Raw genomic sequence first — 24,044 nt, forward strand, 5'->3', positions numbered from 1 at the left:
TGGCATCAACAGGCCTAATTTTGAAGTATGTTGTGAATCCATGGAGTCTCCATACAAGCTTTTTTGGATGGCTTGACCCTCAAATTAGTGTGGAGTAACTCACTTGGATAGTCTCAGCAAGGACTCCCAGATTTCTAGAAAGAGAGTCACCAACAAGCTGTTGTTTTCCATTCTAATTCTGCTGTTAGCCCAGGCAGTTTTTGTCAGCATATCACTTTGAAGTTTAGTAAGTCAGCGCAGGTATTTTTGTCAACATTGTGATGCTGAGCATCAATCAGAAACACCAGCTATTTGTACATGACCATGGCATTATTTGCAAAAACTGTTACTCTGGATTTTTTCCCTCCTCCAGATCCCTCTGACTCCCTGGATTGTTCTATATCCAACTCAGAAGGACATATTTATAAGACTTGTTATTCTGACTCACTGAGTTGAACAGTATTGCACAACCATTTTTCTGTCAGTCAGGAATAATATTGCCAAAACCTCTTTGTGGCTTTTCCTATGCATTTTCTGATTTTGTTGGATGTTCTACTACTCAGCAAAGTGGGAAGTATTGAATGGGTATCAAAACACAGCCCCTGCTGCTGCAGAGGGTTACTCAAGCAACCTGTATAATATAGATGCTCAGCAATCAACTTGGGGCATTGCGACAGTTTGAGTTGTTTTTGTTAATAGAGATCAAATTATGGGTGTAACTAGCTGGCAGTCTTCAAACAGACTTTTGCAAGCTGTTTACTCAGCTGTCCCATGGCAACAACTGCATACGTGAAGTGAATTCTTCCAGTATCTCTCCTGTGGTATATTTAATTTATCTTATTTTGCCACAGTGTGAGAGAAACAAATCTTGGAGAAAGTAGGATTCATGTCAGATGCTGCACTGTAGACAGACTGTGAAACTAGCTGCACAGTTTGACATCATGGGTGAAGATTTTGTTACTTCAAAGTATATATATTCTTACTTATTTTCCAGTCATTCAAAACCCCAGAATCAAAAGGAGGAGGAGGCCAAAGAAAAATAAATCACAGTATGTCTAGTATAGATGAGTTTTATTTTTATATCAACATGGCTAATAGTAATAATAATAATATCTTCTGGAAGCAGCTGCTGAGCACCTGCCTGTCTAAGCCAAATTTAAATTTGTATATGTCTAGTTTAAGTGGACACTATTTGGTCCACCCAAGCATTTACCAATTTATGAAACACTTGTAAATTAAACCATTATTTCTTTTTGTGGGGAAATCCTGTTAGATATATGTTGCTCTCAACCATATAACTTCTTACTTAAAATACAGTGATTTTAAGATCAGAAAAACACATTCATCTGTGCCTCTATGGTTTTCAATCAGAAGAAGATAATGGAAAAAATATCCTTTTCAAAGTATGGACTTTGAAGACTGTTGAAATTATATAGGAACCTCTTTTAAAAAAATGAAAATACTAAATGAGTGAGGTTGTCTCTTAATCTTACTAAAATATTACAGAATGCTCTTCTAACAGGAAAAAATGCTGATAAAATTGATGGGAAAGAATTGGGAAAAATTGAAAACAACTTGCAGTGTTGTTTTATATGCCATTATTGTTGCTACTATATGCCATTACATTTTCTCTTCCACCTCAAACGTAATGAGAAATAAAACAACAGTAGTTCTTCAAGCATCAGCAACAGAAAAGGGCTTGTGATAAGAAATAATACTATGGTCTGGTTCAGAGCTGTGCAGTGCCAAGCTGTCTGTAATACTGAAATACAGAGCAAACATGAAGTCCTGCTTGCTGTCCTGCGAAGCTTTGTGCAAAACAGTGTATGTGACTTGATGGATGTTGCGGTCTGAGGCATTTCTGGAGCAGGGAGGGAGGAGAGCAGGGGGAGAAGAAAGAAGGTGAGGCATTTGTAAGGAGTGAGGCCAATCGATCACTTCTGTCAGCTGCCCAGAAAATTAACTACTTTACAATTCACTGGTGTATATAATATGTCATATTCCTCAGCTCCAGATTAAAAAGGTGTAGCAGTGCTGCAGCTAGGGCCGAGACTAGCTCACTGTCTTGGGCTGGTGATCAAGTTTATTTGAGCATGTGGATCTGGTTTTGAATTTTTTAAAAATAATTCAGAAAATTTTTAGTGGGCTGCTTTCGACATTGTTTTTTAAAACTTGGTAATGTCTAGACTGATTTCTTACATTGCAAAACACAAAGTGTCTTTTTCCCTGAAAAACGTTCCTTATGATTCATGGGTCCTGGATCCCCAGGTCCCTTTGGACCAAGAGTATTCAAGCTATAGATTTTCATTATCATAAATGTGATAAAATGTATAAACCTAAACAAAAATATCCCTGTCTGCCTTCTGAGAGCTCAAACACAGCCAGATGCGGTGCTAGCCGGCAGCGCTGGCAGGGACTCGATGGACTGACGTGTCCAGCTTCTCAGATGACACGGCGCAGTGTAGCTGCCCTGCAGCCACCATCCAGCTGGCAGGGCAGAGCAGGGGAAGGGGGCTGCCTGTCTGCCCACCTGCCTGCCTGTCTGCTGCATTTGGTCTGCCAGCACTAGCCATGAAGAAAAAGATGAAATAACAGCAAAAGATACGGCCTCCTTGCTTAGCTTTACTTGTTTTGGTGAACAATTTCTGAATTGCTTTTTGACCATGGAATGGTTGTTTATAAACCAGGGAGAGATGAGAGACAAACAAAATGCGACCAAAAATTAAAAAGAAATAGCCAGCCAATCAAATCACTGTCCTGCCAGGTGATGACAGAGTTACTTCAGACTTTCTCTTTGAAGGTGCATTGCTTTGCTGTACTGGCCAGTGAAGGAGTGAATTCTTTAGCTACTGAGTGAGCGGGGCTACCTCATGTAGAAAAGATAAGCTGTGAATCAGAGGGGGAAGTTGTGAGAAAGAAATTTTCTGTCAAAAAAAAAAAAGTCTCCTTATTGAGTCCATCTTGGTCAGAGCTTTGGGGAAGCACAACTGCCGAGCTAAGAAGGAAAGGATGTCAGAGAAGAGAAATAACATATTAAATTGTAGAGTAAAGTACATCCCTACATGCACCCCTGTGTTCATACCTACAACCCTATGTACATGATCTGTTTATCTGAATAATTATCTTTGACACATTACATGAGAAGAATTATACATTCACTGATTTGTTAGATAAGTTGTATCATCGGATTTTTATTTGCTTGATGTTGACTGCCCAAAGTAGCAACCTAGTTACAGATAAAATCTATATCTACAGTTTTTCTATTTTCTGTTCCTAGATTTATGTTACTGCCTCTAGTAAGGCACAAGAAGACTGACTCTTTTTGCATCCTGGAGACTTGCAATTCCATTGGCTAAAAGGAGCAGTACTGTTGCCTGTTTGTAAGAAAGTCTGCTCTTGGACTGTGGTTCCGGCTCTGAGACTAAAGGTTTCTCTGATATTGAGGCAATCTCAGAGTTTTAGTTCAGTGATATGTAAAGTGGGTGTTCCACCACATCTAGTGACACTGCCTTCATCTTCAAAGCAGTGTGAGGTGCAGCAGCATGAACCTGTGCAGAGATGACTGGCAACTTCCTCGGTTGAGTCCGATGTTTACAAAATGCTTTAGGGTTCCTGGAAAGCATGAAGGCTTGTTGTTCACTCATGAGAGATTGTGTCACCAATTCCTAGGCCAGTTGCCTCATAGACCTGAATTAACCAACTCAGCATTTGGATATATAAAATATTTTAAGTAGTGTGAAATTGTGCCTGCTATCGGGGAACACTGATACAGCTTCCAGCAGAGCCAGATTCCATGAGTGCTGGCACATTCCCTTCTTCCTGCTCCTATCTGAAGATGGTCACCATCTAGGTGGTGGCAATCCTCCCCTAAATTAGGCCTTTGTTAAATGGGTCTTTATTTTCCTTTGGTGTCTGCCTGATGTTTGAGTGAGCAATATGATTACATGTTTTATTGAAAACCCAGGCTGCTGCTGTAACTAAATAAAACCAATGAAGGCTCAGAATTATATGGAACAGCTTTGTATTTAAATGTAATAGTTTAATTTCACATTATGCTGCTACATATACCAGATTTTCTGCAATATGGCATCAAATGCTTATTTCTCTTCTTTTTCTGCTGTTGGCAATGCAATACCTGTAAATTTCTGTTTTGTCTTTGGGGTAGTTGCTTATATATATGATGGCAAGGAATAAAACATATTGAAACAGTCACGGTTACAATATTTATAGATTCTGAATGCATATTAAATTAGAAGCAAAGGAGAAGCAAAATTATATTTGTTTTGTAACACTGTACAGTTAAAGGCCAGAACCACTCCTGCCAACGCATCTGCAAATGTTTTAGCTCCCAGCTGAGAGTCAGAGCTACATTGCTAAACATGGGTGGATGGTATAGAACAGCACAAGTGTCACCCATTGAATGAGGGACCCCTCAGAGAATCTGGCAAGAGTAATTAATGAATCCATTTGGAAAAGTCAGTGCCCTTCAATTAGCCTGAATGTAGCAAAGCAGATGGGATCCCATCCTCCAGGGAGAAAATTGAGAAAGATCCTAAGAAATACTGCTTTGGACTGATTTATCTGGGTAATTATAAGCCTCATTTGCACGAAACAGTTCAATATGGCTGCAGTGAGAAAATTAAGAATTTATAAAATGTTGCTAGGTGGTCTAAACTATCAGTGGTAGCGGAATCATCTGTCAAGCAGGATCTTGGTTCAGAATATTAAACTAATCATCAGCCAGGAGAAGTAAAGGCAAACTTGGCTGTGAAACTGAGGGGCAGAGGAGATGTATTTATAGAGAACCTTTTTTATAAGAGGCTCCTTTGAGCTTATGTGCAGTGGAAACATTCACTGCCATCCTGATTAGATATGGTGTCCTGCCTTGTAATAACCTGCAAGAGTTCAGAAGGCAGAAGAACAAGTCTAAAGAAACTTAAATAAAAAAAAAAATTAAATTCTGATTTTTTTAAACATCTTATGGTGCAGAAGCAAAATGAGAAGAGCAATGAAAGAGCATTTGAGAGCATGTGTGTCCTAGCCTTATCTCAAGGAGACCCTTCTGTCCTTGTCAGTGGTCTCATTTTTAAATCAAAGCATTGCAGGACTTACTTGTATGAATGGGAAGCCATATGTGCCTTTTATGTCGGCACATAAAAATTAGAAGTCCGTACATCTATATTGCAACTGTGTTTATGTGTGACAGAAAAAGAAGTGAGAGAAAAATAAATATTGACAAAAATTATGACAGCATTGGAATCACATAGAAATGATGGTCTGCAGGTTTTAGGGCTGGAGGATTTTTTTGGCTATGGGGAAATTGCACTCCAGCACCATGGACTTCCCACATATCTTATGTTTTTAGAAACATTTCATTTCAGATAGCTCTAAGCAGCATTTTGCATAACAGTTTCTGAATTTGAAGCTTTTACAGTCAGAAGTCTGAGATGTTTTAACAAGTGGCAAAGAAAACTCATAGTCCTCAATAGGCAGAATGAAGAAGTGGCCTCACCACTCTTCCAGCCCTCATAGCTCAGGGCATTTCTCTACCATTCCAAAGCCAGCCTTCCCTCCCCCTACATTTTCTTCTTCCTCCACAGATGTCTCTTTCTCAAAGATGACAAATGTTGGTGGGAAGGTACCCACTCCTTGTCCTCTCCTACCCCTTCCAGCAGCCCTGTGCTGTATTAATATGTTGATTTGAACAATATCCCCATTGAATTCAAAATTCAAAGTGTATTCAACTGTTTTAATTAAGTAACAAATTCAGTTCTGGGCAGAATGTCAGACATAATCATACTTTTAGGGCATGGGACTGACAGCATCAAAGCTGTGAGGCTTTGACTTGTAGCATGCTTTGGACATTCACTGGTGTGTGTAATGTGTGCTACTAGATTTTTTTTTCCTCTTCTTACCTCAGAAGGCCTGAGATAGTGCAGGGATGAGCACACTGGCCAGAGAATGGGGGGGCAGGATGTTCCCACTCCAAGTCATTCTCTCAGCAGGCGGTCTGAGACTGGCACAGTTTGGCCTGTGACTGCACCTTCTCACCCTCTGCTGATAAATAAGCAGGCTAATTGAATTAATAAACAGATAGCTCTTTTCCCTGCCAGCTGGAGCACCATCAAAATGTGTGATAAATTATCTGTCAATGCTTTAACTGCAGAGAAAAAATGAAAAAATAGCTTCCTCAACATTTCCTCTCCAATTCTTCTCCCACTTTACCTCTTCCTCTGTCCACTCAAGTACCTGATTTGGTTTGTCTCAACCCTCCTTGCCCCGGTCTTTTGTCCTTTGGCAGAACTCCAAAAAGAAGTAGCAGTGAGAGGTTCACTCATTTGGCCAGGCTGCTAATGGGTTATTAAGACTGTGGGCAGAGCAGACGTTCCTGTGGCTCACTGGGAAAGAGGAACAGAGGCACAGTTTTGAGGCAGGACTGCCGGGGTCCCAGCTGCCAGTGCACAGCCATCTCTCGTTGTGACCTCCTGTGGCTCATGAGGGGCAATGAAGGTTGCAATCGAGCAATATGTTGTTTAGTATCTTCATCGTGGTCACAGACAGAGGGGTCAAGTGCACTTTCAGGTTTGCAGATGGCACAGGCTGAGTGGCACAGTGGAAGCCCCTGAGGGACAGGATGCCACCCAGAGGGACTCTGGGCTCACCCAAGAAGTAGGCAGGCCCATGGGAACCTCATGAGGTTCAACAAGGCCAAGTGAAGGTCATGTAACTGGGTTGGCCAACTCTCAGTATCAATACAGGCTGGGGGGTGAAGTGATTGAAAGCAGCCCTGCCAAGAAGGACTTGGGGATATTGGTGAAAGAAAAAATGGACATGATCCAGCAATGTAAATTTGCCACAACTGTATCCTGGGCTGCATCCAAAGCAGCATGGCCAGCAGGTTGAGGGACAGGATTCTGTCTCTCTGCTCTACTCTTATGAGACCCCAGCTGGAGCACTGCATGCACCTCTGAGTTCCTCAGCACAAGGAAAGACATGAGCCTGTTGGAGTCAGTCCAAACAAAAGCCACAAAGATGATGAGGGGGCTGGAGCACCTGTCCTGTGAAGACAGGCTGAGAAAGATGTGGCTGTTCAGCCTGGAGAAGAGAAGGCTCTGGGCAGACTTTATTGTGGTCTTCCTATACTTAAAGGGGGCTTACAAGAATGATCAGGGCAAACATCATAGCAGAGCCTGTTGTGACAGGATATCTAGTAATGGTTTTAAACTAAAAAAGGGTAGATTTAGTCCACAATGCAGGAAGACGATTTGAAGAAGATTCTTTATGATGAGAATGGTGAAGCACCCAGAGAAAAGGTAGATGTCCCTGCTTATTGGAGGGGGCTGAACTAGACAATCTTTGAAGGTCCCTTCTCCCACACATGGTTCTGCCGTTCTATGGTTCCATGAGACAAGGTATCAGGAAGCCTTACATTGACTTGCTGGTGTGCCAGACAAAAGGAGGAACTTTATCATAACCTTTGATGTCACAGATGTGGGTAATAATACCTGAGACTTTTTTGTTTTGAAAGAGAGGAAAATGGTGAGACAGAAGGGGTCAGTGATTTTTGTAATACAGTCAGAATGTCCCTGCCATCACCTCTCAAAGTGGGGTTCTCTTTTGGAAATCTCTGTGTTCCTCAATATTCCTAAGCAATAGGAGATGAAAAAGATTTTGTTGCTTCAGACTCTTAAGTATGATGTAAATAACTGAACTTCCTGAGGCATTACCTTGATTTCCAACACACTTGTGTAAGTGCTTGTGTGCCTTTGCTTGGTCTGGTTTCCCATTTCCACGTCTCCTCTGTAAGTTTCCTTGTAAACAAGCTGGAAAAGCTTCCCAGTCCTTCTTTTTCTAAAACAGTAAGAAATGGGAGGTGCTGTAGAGTCTGAGATGGGAATGAGATCACAGTGTTATGTTCTTGTTCAGAACATGACATTTTTTTTTCTGGTGCATATGTCAAATGAATCAGACAATGGTGGTGTCAGGAAGATGTATAATGCTGTCTGCAAGGCAGGGAGAGGAGACAGGAAGATGTGTTAAACAAGATGGTATTTATGCCTTTCTCTCTCACTCCATAGAAGTACACAAGAAATATTTTTTAAAAGGAAGGTAGGGCAGGAGCTACTGGATCCCTGTCATGCTTTTCAGAAGACTCATTTGTGAAGGACAGTGAGCACAGGCAGATAACTGGTGGGCAGGAATGGTCTCTTCCCAGGATGCTGGCAGCTGCTTTGGGTAGCTGAGGAGATGTCTGGTTCTAGCATCACCGCATTCTCAGGTTGGTGCTCACCCAACACATGATGTTCTACCTCCCTCAGGTTGCTGCATGGACTCCTATCTGCTGTCCTCCTGTCTGTCCCCAGACAGGCCACCTCTTCCAGGAATTTGGCCTTAGATGGTTATTTATGCCCTCTTTCCACTGGCAGGAGGAAGAGGGAAGGGTCCACAATGAAGCAGGGCAGGATACACTGTACCTTGGTTCTGGAAAGGAAATCCTGCTTGTGTGACTGCAACTGTGGGTCTAACCAGGCCCCTGATCTGTGCAAAACAAATTTGTTCTGTATCCTGTGGTGCATGCCAAGGGAAAGCCAAATCCAGCTGTCCAGAAATGACAGGTTGAGTCAATGGCTTACCAAGCAGGCAGGATCCTTCCCTTTGCTGGGGAAGGTGGTTATTTTGGTTTATTCTGAGACATTACCCTGAAAAGATGCATTGCTGAAGAGTAAACATGCCACGTGCAAGAGAGTGAGCTGCTAATATATGGCATTTTACTGTCATTGCTTGTCAACTGAACCATGGGGATTATGTGAGGATGCATTCCTAGGCCTTTCAAACACAAAGTAAAACCCTTCAGTGTAAATCACCAACTCCAATTAAAAAAAAAAAAAAAAAAAAAGAATGTTTGAAGGCTTCATTCTTTTTCTCTCTTGTTTCACATTGTAACTATCCTAAAGTATATTAAAAAACCTTGTAGCACTGATAGAGTAGGCAGCTGGTATCTGGTAGAGGTTTGAGATGTTGCTGTTCCTGAAGCCTCAAGTGGCTTTGAAATTCAATGCTTCTGACCCAAGACAGCACTGTTTGAAAGCAGTTGATACATGTGAAGTGGTGAAAAACAAGGCAGCAACTTGAGCTGTCTATGAACAAAGGGAAATGGCATCGCAGGTGGAGAACAAAAGGGGCACGGTGGAGGGCAGCAGCTTAAGGGATGGAGTCAGGGGGACAACATGGGAAAACCTGGAAGGGCATAAGAGACCTTACATGGGGGTGTAATAGGACAGTACTTATCAACAGTGATGTGTTTTGTGCTGAATATTCATTATATCCATTCATATAAATCTCAGCATAAATTATATTCATTATAGCAGTGAAAATTGACACTAAACTAACCTGTTCACACTTTTTGTGGTTTGTATCTACCTACTACTGCTGTACCAGGCTGCATGTATTTAAAAAGCCACTAGACATCCTGTTTTCATAGCTAGATAATTGAAAGCTGTCTGCTGAATTAAAATGCTATTTTCATTCTTTTGGGTTAGATGAAGAAATAAAGCTTTAAAAGAATGTTATATAACCCACAAGAATACTTTCATTTTATATGTCCCTACTGTACTTTTTATTCTAGTCATTTCTTCAGGAAAAAAAAAATCCATGAATGCTTTAAAAATGTTTCAGGAATCACTTACCTTTAGAAACGAAGAAGAAAAATAACTTCACCTGAAACTGCGTGGTAATGAGACAATGTCTAATTACCTGCAGTGAATTCTCCAGTCAGGCCAAGGTGCTAATGAACATCAATACTCTTTCACAGAGAGCCCTGGGATCTCTAATGGCTGTAAGTGGTCAGGGCTTCAGTTTTACATTTCAGAGTCTCATTGGTTTAATCTTGAAACAAAATCTACAGACCAGATCGTGTCCTGTGTGCTCTGTGTGTGTGTGTGTGTGTGTGTGTGTGTGTGTGTGTACGCCCTTGAGCACTGCACATCTGGGATGAAATCAAAGGACTTTTTAGTGCACATGTATCTGATTTCTGGCTTGCTAGTAGCCCTTTAAATGTGCTGGACTTAATCCAGGAAAAACGAGTACTCAAAAATCACACCAGTGAAGGGAAAAAATAAACCCCCAAGTTTTATGTACTTGGATGGCATTTTTCTTTGAATGTGAATGACTTAATCATAATCAGCCTTAGTGAGAGGTGGATGATGAAAGTTCAAAAATCTTCTGACAGGAAAGACTTTGAACCTGCCCTTCTTGTGTTCTTGGTGTGTGTTTTATGCTCATGAGGGGGAAAAGTAAGCAATTTGTGTTGTCGTCAAAAAGCTAAAGTACACATTAAGGGGTCTCAAGGCTTCAGAGTAGTATTCTATAGGGAGAAATTTTTGCTGTGATCTCTGAGTACAGATTAAAATATGCAAACCTAGTGTTCCTTGCAGTGTTGGAGTGCCCTGATTTGAGGATTTTTTTCTATATCTGGCTTGTACAGGAAATTCCCCACCTTCCTCTGAAATCAATTCCCACTTTTCTCATTAAATACAATCATAAATGTTTGTTATGTTCTCAGGCAAGATATATATATATATATATGAATATATATAGCAGTGCAAGCACTGTACAAACACTTTCCACTTGCATTGTCCTGGAACATGGAAACATGATTTTAGAAACTTACTTAGAGCATTTGTTTGCAGATGTGAGGAATACCTGAACTTCAAAACCCCTCTGCCAGATACTTTGCTAAAAGTGCTTTAAGTCCAATGTGAAAAAAGAATCTATGGTGCCTCACCTTGGGAATGAGCTTTAAAATGGATCTAAGAGAACAGATCATGAAGATGAGCAGTACAAGCTCAAGTTCCCTTAAGCCCAAGTTTTCATGGTGTCTTACAGGGTGTGATTAACACTGAGAGATTTTATTGCCACCTCTTTTTTCTGTGTTTTCCACAGGTGACAGTGTAGCTAGCATGAATGGGAATAGCCCATAGATTAACCTGGACGACTAAGTAAGCAAAAGATTGACTATTTGGAGAACTTGAGTGGTGATTTGATAGGTGTCTGACTACTAATAGCTTGCAGCTCAGCCCCACAAAGCTGCTAGTTCACTTTCTCTTGGTGGAATGGGGAATTAATTCAGAAGGCTAGAGGATAGAAAATGCATTAATCGAGATAAAGACAGTTTAATAAGTAAAGCAAAAGCCACACAGAAGCAAAGCAAAACAAGGAATTAATTCACTTCCATGAGCAGGCAGGTGTTCAGCCATCTCCAAGAGAGCAGGGCCCCATCAAGTGACTTGGGAAGACAGACATCATAATTTTGAGCATCCCCCTCTTCCTTCTACTTCCCCTCACTTTATGTCCTGAGCAGGACATCAGATGGTATGGAACATCCCTTTGGTCAGCTGGGATCAGCTGCCCCAGCTGTGTCCCCTCCCAGCTTCCTGTGCACCCCAATGCTTCTGGCTGGTGGGGCAGGACAAGAAGCAGAAAAGGCCTTGACCCTGTGCAAGCTCTGCTCAGAAATAAAAAAAAATGTTGCAGTGTATTATCAACACTGTCTTCAGCACAAATCCAAAATACAGTCCCATACTGGCTACTGTGAAGACAATTTGGTCTGTCCCAGACAAAACCAGCAAGCAGGTAATTAATCCCCAAGTGTCAGGTATTTTGCTGTCAGAAACTGGCCTCTCCAGGGGTAGGTAGCAGCTAAGTAGCTGCTTTTCTTTTGGACTCTGGCACACAGTGGGGAAAGCAGTCAGAAGTTGGTTGTATTTTTTGGATCCTTCCATTGGTATTGTGTGTTGAAATTATATGACACCATTTGCCAGTAATAAATCACTTTGCAGTCTTTTGTGTGATTACATAATTAAATATCCCTTGTCATGGATACACATGGAGGGATTGACTTAGACTTGGTGGGAATTAGGGGTTTGATTTTTTGAACTTTACATTTCCTGACTCCTGTGAAAATTAAATCCAGTTGTTTAATACTGATTTGAGAAATTATTCATGAAATAGTATATAGTGAGAAATATAAACCATACTTTCAGTGTATTTTCTGCCTTGGTTATAATTTACTTGTTCATTAAAATGCATGTAGAATAGGAACAGAGAATTTAGTCTTTTTCTAATCCTTAAAAATGTGGTGCATTGCACAAGGATACTGGTACTTATCTCTTTTGCAAGGTATTTTGAGATGAGCAGAAGGAAATTGCTGGGTGGAGCTGGGATGTAAACTGACTTAGGTTTTCTGCTGTCCCTGGAGTCGTGGCTGTTCTCAATGAAACGCCATCACCAGAAGATGCCAGTTCTGACAGAATACCCTTGGGCCACCCTGGCTTTGACCTGCATTGGATTACTTAAAACTGGCAGTCATGCAGAGAGTCGTCCGTCACTGGGGCTGATGTCAGCGGGCAGCGTGGCTTCTCAGAGCTCCCCCGTGCCCCCAGCTCAGGGACACTGGAGCAGCTCTCGCAGCTGACCCATCCTTGAGCAGTGTGGTGTCTATTAGCTTTACTGCTGCTTTGATTGTTTGCAGTTGATTCTTGCTGCTTTCCGCTGAAGTTTAATTCAGTTTGCATTTGGAAATACAAGGGAGAAAATTTGTTGTTTTTATTAGAGGCTGAGCTGCACTGAAGGCTGGATGATGATCCATTGTTCATGTTGTTACAAAATCCGACTAAGTGGGGAAGCAAGCACAAAAGGAGGGGAAAGTATAATTCAGATTTGCCAAACAGTCTGAGAATAATTTGAAGATTAGCAATTTGGCACTGTTTACTGGCGAGTTGTGAATTAAATGTATCCCACTTTTCTCTTTACATTAGTGTAATGTGTCACTTCAGTTCTGGACTTCATGCCCTTCTTGCACATCTTACTCCTCCCTTCTGTCGATAGGCAGGACTGTATTTTACTGCACAAGAAACGTAGGAGAAAGCATTTAATGTGGCATCAGAGACTTTCTAATTGCCAGTCTCTGAAATGTTCTCATAATATCTGCAGTCGCTTATTGAGTGGAGATGAATCGCTTCCAATTTACTTTTATGAATGCGAGTGGAACATTTGCGAAGAGTGCTTTCTGTTATTTACACTGTGAAATGCTTGTCAGCAGCCAACTGTAAAAGACCTGGGTGACATTTATGCTAAGTTCTCTTGTTGCAGTTGTAGTTAAAGGAAAAGATAAAATTCAGTGTAATGCTCTGAAATGTGCTGGGTGATGTTCTGTTCACAGCTTTAGCTGTCACTGGCTTAACTCTGTATATTCATTTTAAGTATGATGCTTAGAATTAGAAAGAAAGCTTGACTATTGCAGATGAAAAAACAGTATTAGTGACACTGAAGTCAATGGTATGCTTGCCCTAAAGTTTGGCTAATCAAGATCATTACTTTGAGGTTGCTACTGAACTGCAGATGTGTGGCGATCCTTGATGTCTGTAATCCTTTCTGATTTCCCACCCCTCTCTAGATTCTTCTGTCCCCTGTGGGGAACTTATTAAACCCTTGTATTATAGGGACTAGAATCACAGTCACTAGTGCAAGAAAATATCTTTGAGATCATATTTCATGTGCCTTCTGGGGTCTGATATAATCTCCCCATAAGAATATACCAGACATTAACTAGATACTGCATCTGGTCTTGTCTCTTTCTGATTTAGTGGGATTTGGACATGCAGACCAGAAGAGAAGAGAGCTTTTTTACTGAGTGCAGCAATGCATACTTAGCTGGGACGATTCAATCCTATTCAAAACCAGCATTCCATGTCTGTCCCAACCTAAAATGCATCCGGGTGTTGTAATAGCTTATTGTTTGATGCAAGCACAGAGCAGTTGTAAAATGGAAGATTGTTGTAATTTTTGCATTGAGACATGAATGGGACAAAGTTTTATTTTATAGTCATATACTGATTATGGTATATAATACATATAGCCTGTTTAAAATATAATGTGATATAAGTATTATAAATATTGATTAAAATTATAAGTATTAATATACATGTGAAACCCACAAAATTGTTTTCATTTTTAAATTTGGGAAAAGCAATCTCCAAATTAACAGGTTGATTTTTTTTTATTATTATTCTTTGAACAAACTGAAAAAAAAATGCTGTCTTGTTTTCATTAACAATATTTGAGAAAGAAAGGTAGGGCAAAAACCAAGTCAACTTTGAAATACATGTCACAATTGAGGAAAATTAGAAAGCTAGCAGAAGTGTTAGGGAAGCTGACGCTATTTTTTATTCAGGATCTCAAATGCTTGAAGGCTATTTTTGGCAGATTTGGGGTTTGCCCAAAGATGTTCAATGTATAAGTTAGGATCTATGTTGTTAGAAGGAAGCATCAAGCAATTAACTGCACCATGATGTCAGTCTTTAGATAGAAGAAGCACTGTGAAACCCTCTTGTTTCCAAAAAACCTCCAATACTCCAGGTAGAAGGATAACTTCTTTGAGGTGTTACCTTCATATGGCATTCAGTGGGGTAGCTTCAGAGTAAATGTCTCAGTTAGGGCCATTGCCACAAGGAGCAGATCCATGTTCTGTACAGGGAACACAACGTTCACAACACACTGTGAAGTGCCAATATCCACTGTTTCCCTTTCCTCCTCAGCATCAAAGATGACAGTATATGTGTTTCTGATTTCCTGTAAGATCAAAAGGGAATTTTATTTATTCACTTGATGAGAGGCAAAGCAGGCTGTTCTCTGTGAAAGATTTCTTTTGATTGTGTCACTCACAGTCATTTATTGAAATGCCATGACTGAGTGGAAATCAGCTATAACTGATGCTGGCGACTATGTTATTTTGATAGAATAATAAAAATAATCAGTAAGGGCTAAAAGTCATGAAAGGTGAGGACCTCCATCTCCCTCCATTTCCTCTTGCCTTATAAAAGGGAGAAGAAGTTTGCCCTAAAAATCATGGGTATGAACTTAGCCAATATTTCAGGTTTAGGTGAAAGCAGGTCTGAGTAGCAATTCTTCTGATTCAGACCCAGTTTGCAAACTCCCAGGTCCCTGTGCACTCTGTGGCGTCAGTCACACAGCTCCTGAAAAACTGAACGGCCGCAGAATTGGATCTTGGGTTACCATTTCATTCTAGAGGGGATTTGGTGGTGTCGTCAGTCCAGTAAACTCAATTTTTATGCCATCACATTTTATTTGACACTAAACTAAAACAGCTGCTTGCAATTAGCAGACATGAAAGAAACAATAACAAAACTGCAGCCTGCCCTTCGAGCGCTACACATACTCAGTGCAAAGAATTTACCAAGTTCTGGTGATTTTCCCTCCCTCTGCTGTAACTGAAACATGAAAAACAATTGATTTCACTGAAGACCAAATTAAAAAAAAAATGTTTATCATTCCCTGAATGTTTCTGATTGGCAGCGGTGACTGGTTATTAGAAGATTTAGGCTGCTCCAGATGTGGGCATGGACAGACTCTCACTGCTGCAGAGCTGACCCAAGCATGAAGATAAAGGGAGGCAATGGCTGTTGCTGCCCTGGGACAGGATGATGTAGAGAGCTGGTTTCTTACCAGGACTGGGATCCAGGGCAGCTGGCCCACCCTCCCATTTGGAACACTGAACAAGGAGCTTGTAAAATACACAGACCAAATGGAAATGACCCCTACTGACTGAAACCAGCTGCATGTCAGACCTCTCACTGTCTCTCTTGATTTGTTATCTCAAATAAATGGATGTGGTAGAAGGACTACAGAAAGAAAACAAAATAATTTATTCTCGTTGAAGTTGCACCACACTAGCAAGCTTCAGTTTTTACAGCTGAAAAAAAAAAAGTTTATTCACAGACTAGGTTTTTCCCGCCTTTTTTTTTTTTTTTTTTTTTTTTTGCTTTGAAAATCTACACTTTAGAAGATATACTGTTGTTCAGTTTCAGAGGTCTTTGACAAATAGACATGGTAGATTTTGTAAGGTATTTGTCACATAAAACTGCTGGCTAATGGGAGCTTGGTTGTTTTGAATTTAGATTCAGAAAACAAAGTTGCAACAACTTTTGTTGGTGCATTGTCTTAGATGCGCATGGTGGCTCAGCTCCATGAAAAACATCTTAGTGAATTTTGAAGAAACATGACACAGAGAAAGATTTGACTTATTAATGCTTTTTCCCCTGTATTTTTCCTAATACACTCCTGGGTAACACCAGTTACTCTAAGCATTGTGAGGAGCCGCTTGAAGTAACCATGGTAGCACTTGAATTCAGGAACAGTTAAGGGCAACAGCTGCTCCAGTCCTCCATTTGATGCCCAGGATAGGTTACTGCTATTGATATTAGGTTGCTCTCTGTTTTAACTTCAGAGGTAGAGACACCTTTGATCTCTAATTTTGAGAAGATCATCAGGATGGGACACATGACATGCAGTTATGGTTTGATAGACTTTTAAAAGGAAACTTCTTAAAATACATCAGTCTAGACTTCATTCTTGCAAACTTACATGCTGATGTGTTTTATGTGTTTTGCAAATATATCCTTTTTTTTTTTTTTTTTTTAAGTCTTGGTCAGCCAGTTGATCATTAGTGAAAGACGTCACCAAATTTAGATTAATAGATCTATTAGAGAGTCTCACTAGAATGACTTTCATGAAGTCTGAAAAAGTGCATGAATAGCAAAACTTGAGGATGATACTTTGAAGTGAATGTTACTTCTTTTGCCTTCCACAACCTTCTAATTTTTCCTCTATTTTGGTTTTACTTTTTTCCCCTTAAGAATTTGGTTCTTTCTCACTAACAGTTGTACAAACACAATACAGTAACAGCTTTGAATATAGAAGCCTTTACCTGTGGCCTTGCAATGTTGCAACAGCCAGATGTTATTTCAATACAAAATAGACTGCAATCCCCATCTATAGGTTCTGAGAGTCCTGGCAGTCACTCTTTTTGCTTTAAAGACAGAACCAAAACCCAGTCGTTGTTCCTCTGCTGGCATTTTTGTCACATTGGCTTATAGTATCTTCTGACAGTCATTTGTGACCCACAGATAGATATTGCTAGGGGGAAAGGCTCACCTCTGTGCCTCCTACAATTCACCTCTCTGCCTCCTACCACTGCATTTTTTTACTGACTGTCCCATGGTGACATCTCCTACAGATGAGTTCTCTGCTATTAATTCTATCCTCTGGTTGGATATGAGGTAGTTATTAGTAACTCAAATTGTGCTGGTCTGCTATCAAGTGATACCATGCACCGCCTCCCTTTCTTTTTTATCTTAACATTTTCTGCTAATTACTTGCATTAGTGAGAGTAAATCAATTTACTTATTCGACCATATAGAGTTAGAGAGGTCTTGGGTGGCTGCCTGTGCATTGTGTGTTGAGCAAGAAGCAGAACCATGGATGTGAAGGAGATTTCTATGGGTTTGGAAGAAACTCTTCTCCTAGCTGGCATCTGTGAGGCTTGACCTTTGGCACACTCTTGTTGGAGGCTGGCAATTTCAGTAGTCCAAGGGTCAGATGACACCTGCAAGGTGTCTGTATGCCGGTACAGCTCATGGCTTTGGGATGACCCTGTAATTGTGCTGAAAGGGAAATTTTTTACTCTGTATTTCTGCAATATTCTTTGTACACAAAGGCCCTATGCTGCAGTCCAAAATGTTTCAACCTTTCATACTGGCCTTTAGGTGTGTTCAGGCAAAAGTGAACAAATCCCACTGATACTAAGGAAAGTTTTGCCCTGGTCAGATTCCAGGGCACAATCCAGTGATATGTGGTGTACAAAACAGAGAGAGGTTAGCATGTGATAAAAGGACAACACACACTTGAACTTTTCAGCAAAGGAGGATCAGGTTGAAGTCACTTATTTTCCCATCTTTATGATGAAATAACAGATTGGACACTAGTATGCCAGAATTTGAAAAACAAATCAATTCAATATATTTTCCAATGAGTTTTTAAAATAATATTTGAAGTGAAAACAAGACGGGTACTTTGTTGTGTCTTTATTTTAATCAGACTTTTATTTAAAAGCTGTAAGAATACAAACTTGTTGAAGGTAACTCTCCTGAACTGGCCAGAGAGATAGTTATTCTTCCTCAGAAGCACAGTAGGAAATGTGAACCTGTTAAATTCCAATTCAGACATTTTAATCTTTGAATATTTGCAGTGGAAAACAAGATTAGAGACCAAGAATATATTATTTTTCAAATTGAAGTAAGATGCCTTTTAGTAAAGGAACAGCAAGAGAAAAACTAAATAAATCTCAAAACTCAAGACAGGGCACCATTTCTGCAACAGCATTTCTGTTTGGTCACATCACCATGTATGAATGTTGAATTTTCTGCCTTGTTCTGTTCCAGAGACTGAAGGCAGCACTGACTCATCATCCTGCCGCCATGTCAAATGGGAATATGAACACCATGGGCCACATGATGGAAATGATGAGTTCGCGACAGGACCAGACACCGCACCATCATATGCACTCACATCCTCATCAGCACCAGACACTGCCACCTCATCATTCATACCCACATCAGCACCAGCATCCAGCACACCATCCTCACCCTCAGCCTCACCACCAGCAGAACCATCCCCACCACCACTCCCACTCGCACCTTCATGCACACCCAGCACACCACCAGACCTCGCCGCACCCACCGCTGCACTCGGGTGGACAAGCACAGGTAGACCTTCATGTGCTACTGCATCTCTGAGTTTTGCTGTTGGGTGGAGTTAAAGCCTGATCTCAGTATTGTTTCTTCTTGCATGCATATCTTGTTAGATACAAGACCCTCGGGCTGCTAGTAAATGTCTGCTAGTGGTGATGGGGATGCTCAAACTTTATTTAGAAAATGGAGTGAAGCAACAGCTTGCTTTGCTGCCTAATTTACTAGATATTTGTAATTTCTTACTTTATAAGGAGCTCCAAGTCTTTGCAGTGCTCTGAGCTCTGAAGATTGCCACATATCCTTTTATGGATGAGGTTTATTACAGAGATTGGCACATTATATATGTTGCTTAATGTGCTTGAACCTGAACTTCTCAGGCCAAGATTTAACAATCTGTATGAGTTCTACCTGCAGAAATACATAACAAAGTCTTTAGTGAAATGAAATGGCACTGGTATGTGTATGGGGCATGGGGCAGTATTCAAGACTGGAGATAACAGAGGTAATTTTAAGTTAGGATACATTGGCTTGGAAAAGATTAAATGATCCAGACCCTGTGAAGAGGACAGATACCTGCATAGTATGGGAGATGGATTAGCTGTGAGTGCAGCCAGTAGTTGGTGCTTGTTGTGGTAGGAGAAAAAGGAGGGTAAAGCCAGTCCAAGGAGAGAGATTTAAACAAAGAAGGCAATTTAGATTTGTATTCATGTGACAAGTCAGTGAAGGTCTCCACTGAATGAGGCGGAGGACTCAATTTTTTGGACCAGGTATATTGGCTTCAGCAATTTGGATAATTTGTTATCTGAACTGAATGTTTCTTGAATTAATGAGCTAGTAAGCACAAACTTTAGCAGAGTAATTTTTAAGAGGAATTCTATTAATGTCTTCAGATTATAGGCTTCTGCATCAGGATCACACAAGAAAATAAAGCTCTGGGGGCAGTTACTGTAACATGTCAGGTCTGGAGAGCGATGTTAAGGAAGACAAACAGGCAGTGCATGGAATGTGAGGACAAAGAGGAATGCCAGCCATAAGAAGTTCAATCTGTGAAGTATTGTGTTGCTTGCAAATACCTTTCAGACAGGCTCTTAGAAAACATTAAAGAAAATGAGAGTATTTGGCTGGCATCCCAGTGTCCCACAACATTAACTATTTACTAACATCTAGCTTTATTACTGCAGAATCTGCAAGCACATGGGATTTCCCTAAAGTATTTGCTAATGTAAAATGAATTGTCAGCTTTAGAGAAACAGTCTAAGTAAGAGCAACAGACTCCCCTGTGAGAGGATGTCCAGAGCTTTCCTAAGTTTACTTCAGTTTTTACTTTGTGAATTCAATTATTTTCTCATCTGTTAATGAGTTATTTTCCTTGCAGTTGTTTAAAAACTCCAATTAAAAGTCATCATCTCATATCAGAGAAACCAAAAGTAACCTGATTTCTGTATTAGAGATCACTGAGAGAGTAAGGATAAAGTTGGGCTTAGCCAATTGAGGACTCCATGGATGAGATGGCGGAAGTCACTTAACTTTCACTGAGAGGTTAGGAGGATAAACATGTTAATGCAGTTGAGGGCATCAGATCCCGTGGTATGGAGCACTGCTGTAAAACATCCACGGCACCACTTTAATCAGATGAGGAGAAAACTAGGGAAAACAACTACCATGAAGAAACAAACCTCAGAGTTTTGAGGACAGCTCTAATGGCCTCCTCCTCTAGGCCTCCTCCTCTAGGCCCACTTGAACAGGGACATTGACTTTCTTACACAGGACAGCTTCAACTTCTTGTGCTTTTTATTCCCTGCTAGCTAGCACCACAAAAGTCTCTCAGGCAGGCAAGAAGAGATGCAGGCACATGGGTAGGTGGACTGACTGGCAGCCACACAGCTGTGTCAGGGTCACTGAGCCTCTGGAGCTCATTCTGTGCTGTCAGATGAGCTTTGCCATGCACGGTCTGTCGCCGGAGGCAACAGACCCCATGGGAGTTCAAAGAGATCTTCACCTTGTTGATGGGTGTAAGCGTCACCAAAGGGATTGGACAGAGGGTGATGGAGTAGGAATCCCAGGGTCAGTGGCTTCCCCAGGCAGCAGAGCACTTGCTGTGCATCTGTTCCTCTGGTGCAAAGGCAATAGTGATTTCTGAGCAGATGCATTGGAGGGTGGAAAAGAAGGGCTTGCTAAGTAATAACCACATAGTTATTACTTTCAAAGCTCATCCATAGTCCCCGTGGTAATGGCCTCTTTGGGGATCAGATTTCTCCAACAGACGTTAATTTTATGGTGCGATTTTCTAATTATTAACCTCCTTATTCTTCTGAGCCAGATTCTTCCATTCCAAACCACCTGCCAAATGACAGCATGGTCCATGCTGCTGTAATCTGCATACTCCCATGCCGAGACTGTTGTTATTCTGCACCGTGCCCTTCTGTAATGCAAGAATTAATTTCATGCTTTTCTATACCATTTTGATACACAGGAGCCTGATGCATTATGTTTTCATAGAATGAGTGAATGAGTATTAGTTTTGTGGTAAATTGCAAAGAACAGAAGTAAATACTGGATAAAAGTAGAAATCAGCTTCTGATAGGTATCTTTCTGAGAAAGATAGATATTTTACCAAGTTCTAGATATGCTGTCTCAACAACTACAAAAATTATACTGTTATTCTGCATTGGTCCTCTAAGGATTTCTTTATATCAAACTTGGCAGAGTGATAGCTCAAGCAGAGTTGCGGTTTGGATGCCATTTCTTTCTCTTAGCTGTCCTATGTTTCTATACATGATGGATATGTCATGAGCATTCTCTAAGAACACCAAAATTAACCTACATTTTTATATTTAGCTCATTTTCTTTCTTATGTCCTAGTCAGGGCAATGAAATCCTGCTAGAGAATGATGCTTAGATGGTTACTAAGATATAGTCTAACATATTTCAGTGTTAAGAGCTATCAAGTAAGAGTCAGTTAATTATCCCACGTGACATTATTAGTAGAATAATGGCAGCTCTTGTAATTAACATCTTCCTGAGATGCAGAGAAGATTTTGGTGTTCTGAAAATGCACTCTGACTACCCAGAGACTGCCTGGTATATTCTGAAAACAAAATTACTCACTAGTTATTCAGGAGAAAATGGCCATATGAGAGGAATTAACAAAAAAAAATTGTATAGTTACCTTTTCTGCCTTTGTACCAGACTTCATTGAGAGGATAAAGAAGCAAGAATTTTTAAAGCTGAATGGAAAAGGAGCAAAAAGGGATAAGGAAGCAGGAATATCAGATCTCTGAAGTCTGGAAAGGTGTTATGTGTAGGAAAATGAAAGGTCTTTGATGAGATGTTGACATTAAAAGGTACTTCTGCACTCAGACATACTGTTAAAGAGGCAACATGCCCAGCCCTGGTGGACAGGGAGCAGCTGGAATCCCTTGGCAGCAGTCTCCTGGCAGAAGGCAAGGGATGCTGTTGAGAATGGGGGATGTGCCCACTGCAGCTGCCATGGACCTGGCACTCCAACCCTAAGTGTGCACAGCGTGTTGAAAATTTTATCAGCAAACATACGGAGTTCATGCAAGCTGAAATTTTAACAATCAGTCAAAAAATGTGGGGTGGCTTATTTATTTTAGGTTATTCTTACATAAACTTTTTTTCTGCTCCTGAGAGAAATTCCCTGACAGAGCAACATAAAGCTGGGAATAAATTTGGCTTTATGCAAAAAGTGTTATCAGATGTACAGAATAATTACACATAAAATTGCCACTGTAATTGCCACAAGTCAGCTGGGGGAGGGAGCAAACTAGATTCTAGACAGAAAGGCCACTTCAACTTCACAAGACTCAAGACGATAGTATCATTTTAATTGAGACAGACAGAGGTGTTAGGCAAACATGTTAATTGCGGCAATTGAAATTCAGGGCTCTGTCTGACAAAGTACTGAGTACGTCCACTCCCTGGAGTCAAAAGGAAGCACCTTGGAGGTTTGGGCCTTTGCCAGAACAAGAGGATTAATTTTGAGTCAACAATTCCAGTTTCCAGACTGTTCCAGACTGTGCAGGAGTGGCAGCAGCAATGTGAGCTGAGTGTGAGCAATAGGACCCATGGACTGGGTTCCCAGATCTCAAGCAGACAAAGAGAGAGGGTGTCTCCAGAGCCCCACAGCCTGGGTGCCACAGACAGGAAGGAAGGTAGTCCAAAAGCCTATTCCCAGGCAGTTGAACATTAAATCTGACGCTGGTTCCTGATGGACATGGGAATGTTCCATCTGCCCAGGAGTCAATTGGAGAATAGTTTACATGGCACTGCCCCCACCATGCATCTTTTCTGTAATGTTGTGGGCCAGTTACTCTCAGGAGCAGGATCAATATTCCCCTGCACTTGAAAAAGCATAAATACATCTCTTTTTCCATAGTTTTGTAGCAGTGGACTGGATGTAGTGTTCCTATACTCTCAAAGCCAGGGATAAATTGAATAAAAACAAGTATAGCATCCACAGCATAGAGGTCAAATGGAAACTAGTAAGAGGAATAGCCCTTATCCACGCAGTGCAGGGACATCAAAACACAGGTCCAAACTCAATTCCTCAAAACACAGGTTCAACCTAAAGTCTTTCCAGACTTCAGAGATGGCAGAGATTGAGGCAGAGATGGTGAAGCCTGGAAAACATAAATCACCAAAAATTTTGGAGGCAACTGGGGGACAAGGGGATAAAGAGAGGCACAGAATTTAGACCACTACAGTCTGCTTTGATGGAAACAGACCCTGAGAGAAAGTGGACATTTCAGATCTGAAATAGGTGGTGGCAGAGAATGCATCTAAGTGAATGCTTTTAAGAATTAACTCAAGCGAGAAAAAATACTCAGATGATCATTTTAAAAAAATCTTTTTTTCGACCATGGCAATGATTTGCCAGCATCTGCTTTCAGTGGCACTGGTGCAGCTTTTGACTTAAGCCTGTTGCAGACTTTGCCTGGAGAGCAGGCAGAGTGTGTGAGATTCCCCTTCCCATTTCAGCATCCCCCTCTGTAACCTCCCTGCCTCGCCACCCCCTGCAAAACGTCTTCTTGCCCTGCAGGTTTCGCCGGCGGCACAGCAGATGCAGCCCACACAGACGGTACAGCCACCACAGCCGACTGGAGGTCGCCGGAGGAGGGTGGTGGATGAAGACCCAGATGAGAGGAGGCGGAAATTTCTGGAAAGGAACCGAGCTGCTGCCACGCGCTGCAGACAGAAGAGGAAGGTCTGGGTGATGTCACTGGAAAAGAAAGCAGAAGAGCTCACCCAGACAAACATGCAGCTTCAGGTGCGAGCCACTGTCTGTGCCCCTGAAGACACAGAGGGGCTCTTTGTGCTTGACTGATGGTGCCTTTGGGGCTGCCCCCACACAGTCAGCTCCTAGTGGGAGCTCAAGCACAATCAGTCTGTTAATCAAGATGCGTGTGCTTCAATTAAAGAAATAATTACATTTTAGCA

The 24,044-nt window shown here is 41.1% G+C and overlaps 1 protein-coding gene and 1 long non-coding RNA gene across 11 annotated transcripts in view; one reads left to right on the forward strand and one right to left on the reverse strand.

Moving 5' to 3' along the window:
* CREB5 (cAMP responsive element binding protein 5) overlaps positions 1-24,044 on the forward strand; it is a 256,957-nt gene that overhangs the window by 224,083 nt on the left and 8,830 nt on the right. For all 10 annotated transcript variants that reach the window (XR_014951836.1, XR_002466113.4, XM_021538182.4 and 7 more), the window contains 2 exons: positions 18,276-18,599; positions 23,647-23,874. Coding sequence is in view for 8 of the 10 variants with exons in the window: in XM_021538182.4 (XP_021393857.1) it covers positions 18,276-18,599; positions 23,647-23,874 (552 nt within the window). In the remaining 2 variants the exon portion in view is untranslated. The remainder of the gene's footprint in view (positions 1-18,275; positions 18,600-23,646; positions 23,875-24,044) is intronic.
* Positions 2,907-24,044, reverse strand: part of LOC146768188 (uncharacterized) — a 37,814-nt gene continuing 16,676 nt past the window's right edge. The window contains exon 3 of the long non-coding RNA XR_014951838.1: positions 2,907-23,826. This is a non-coding gene — a long non-coding RNA (uncharacterized LOC146768188). The remainder of the gene's footprint in view (positions 23,827-24,044) is intronic.

Source organism: Lonchura striata, chromosome 2 (assembly GCF_050655825.1).
Source record: "Lonchura striata isolate lonStrDom1 chromosome 2, ASM5065582v1, whole genome shotgun sequence".
Taxonomy (NCBI): Eukaryota; Metazoa; Chordata; class Aves; order Passeriformes; family Estrildidae; genus Lonchura; species Lonchura striata.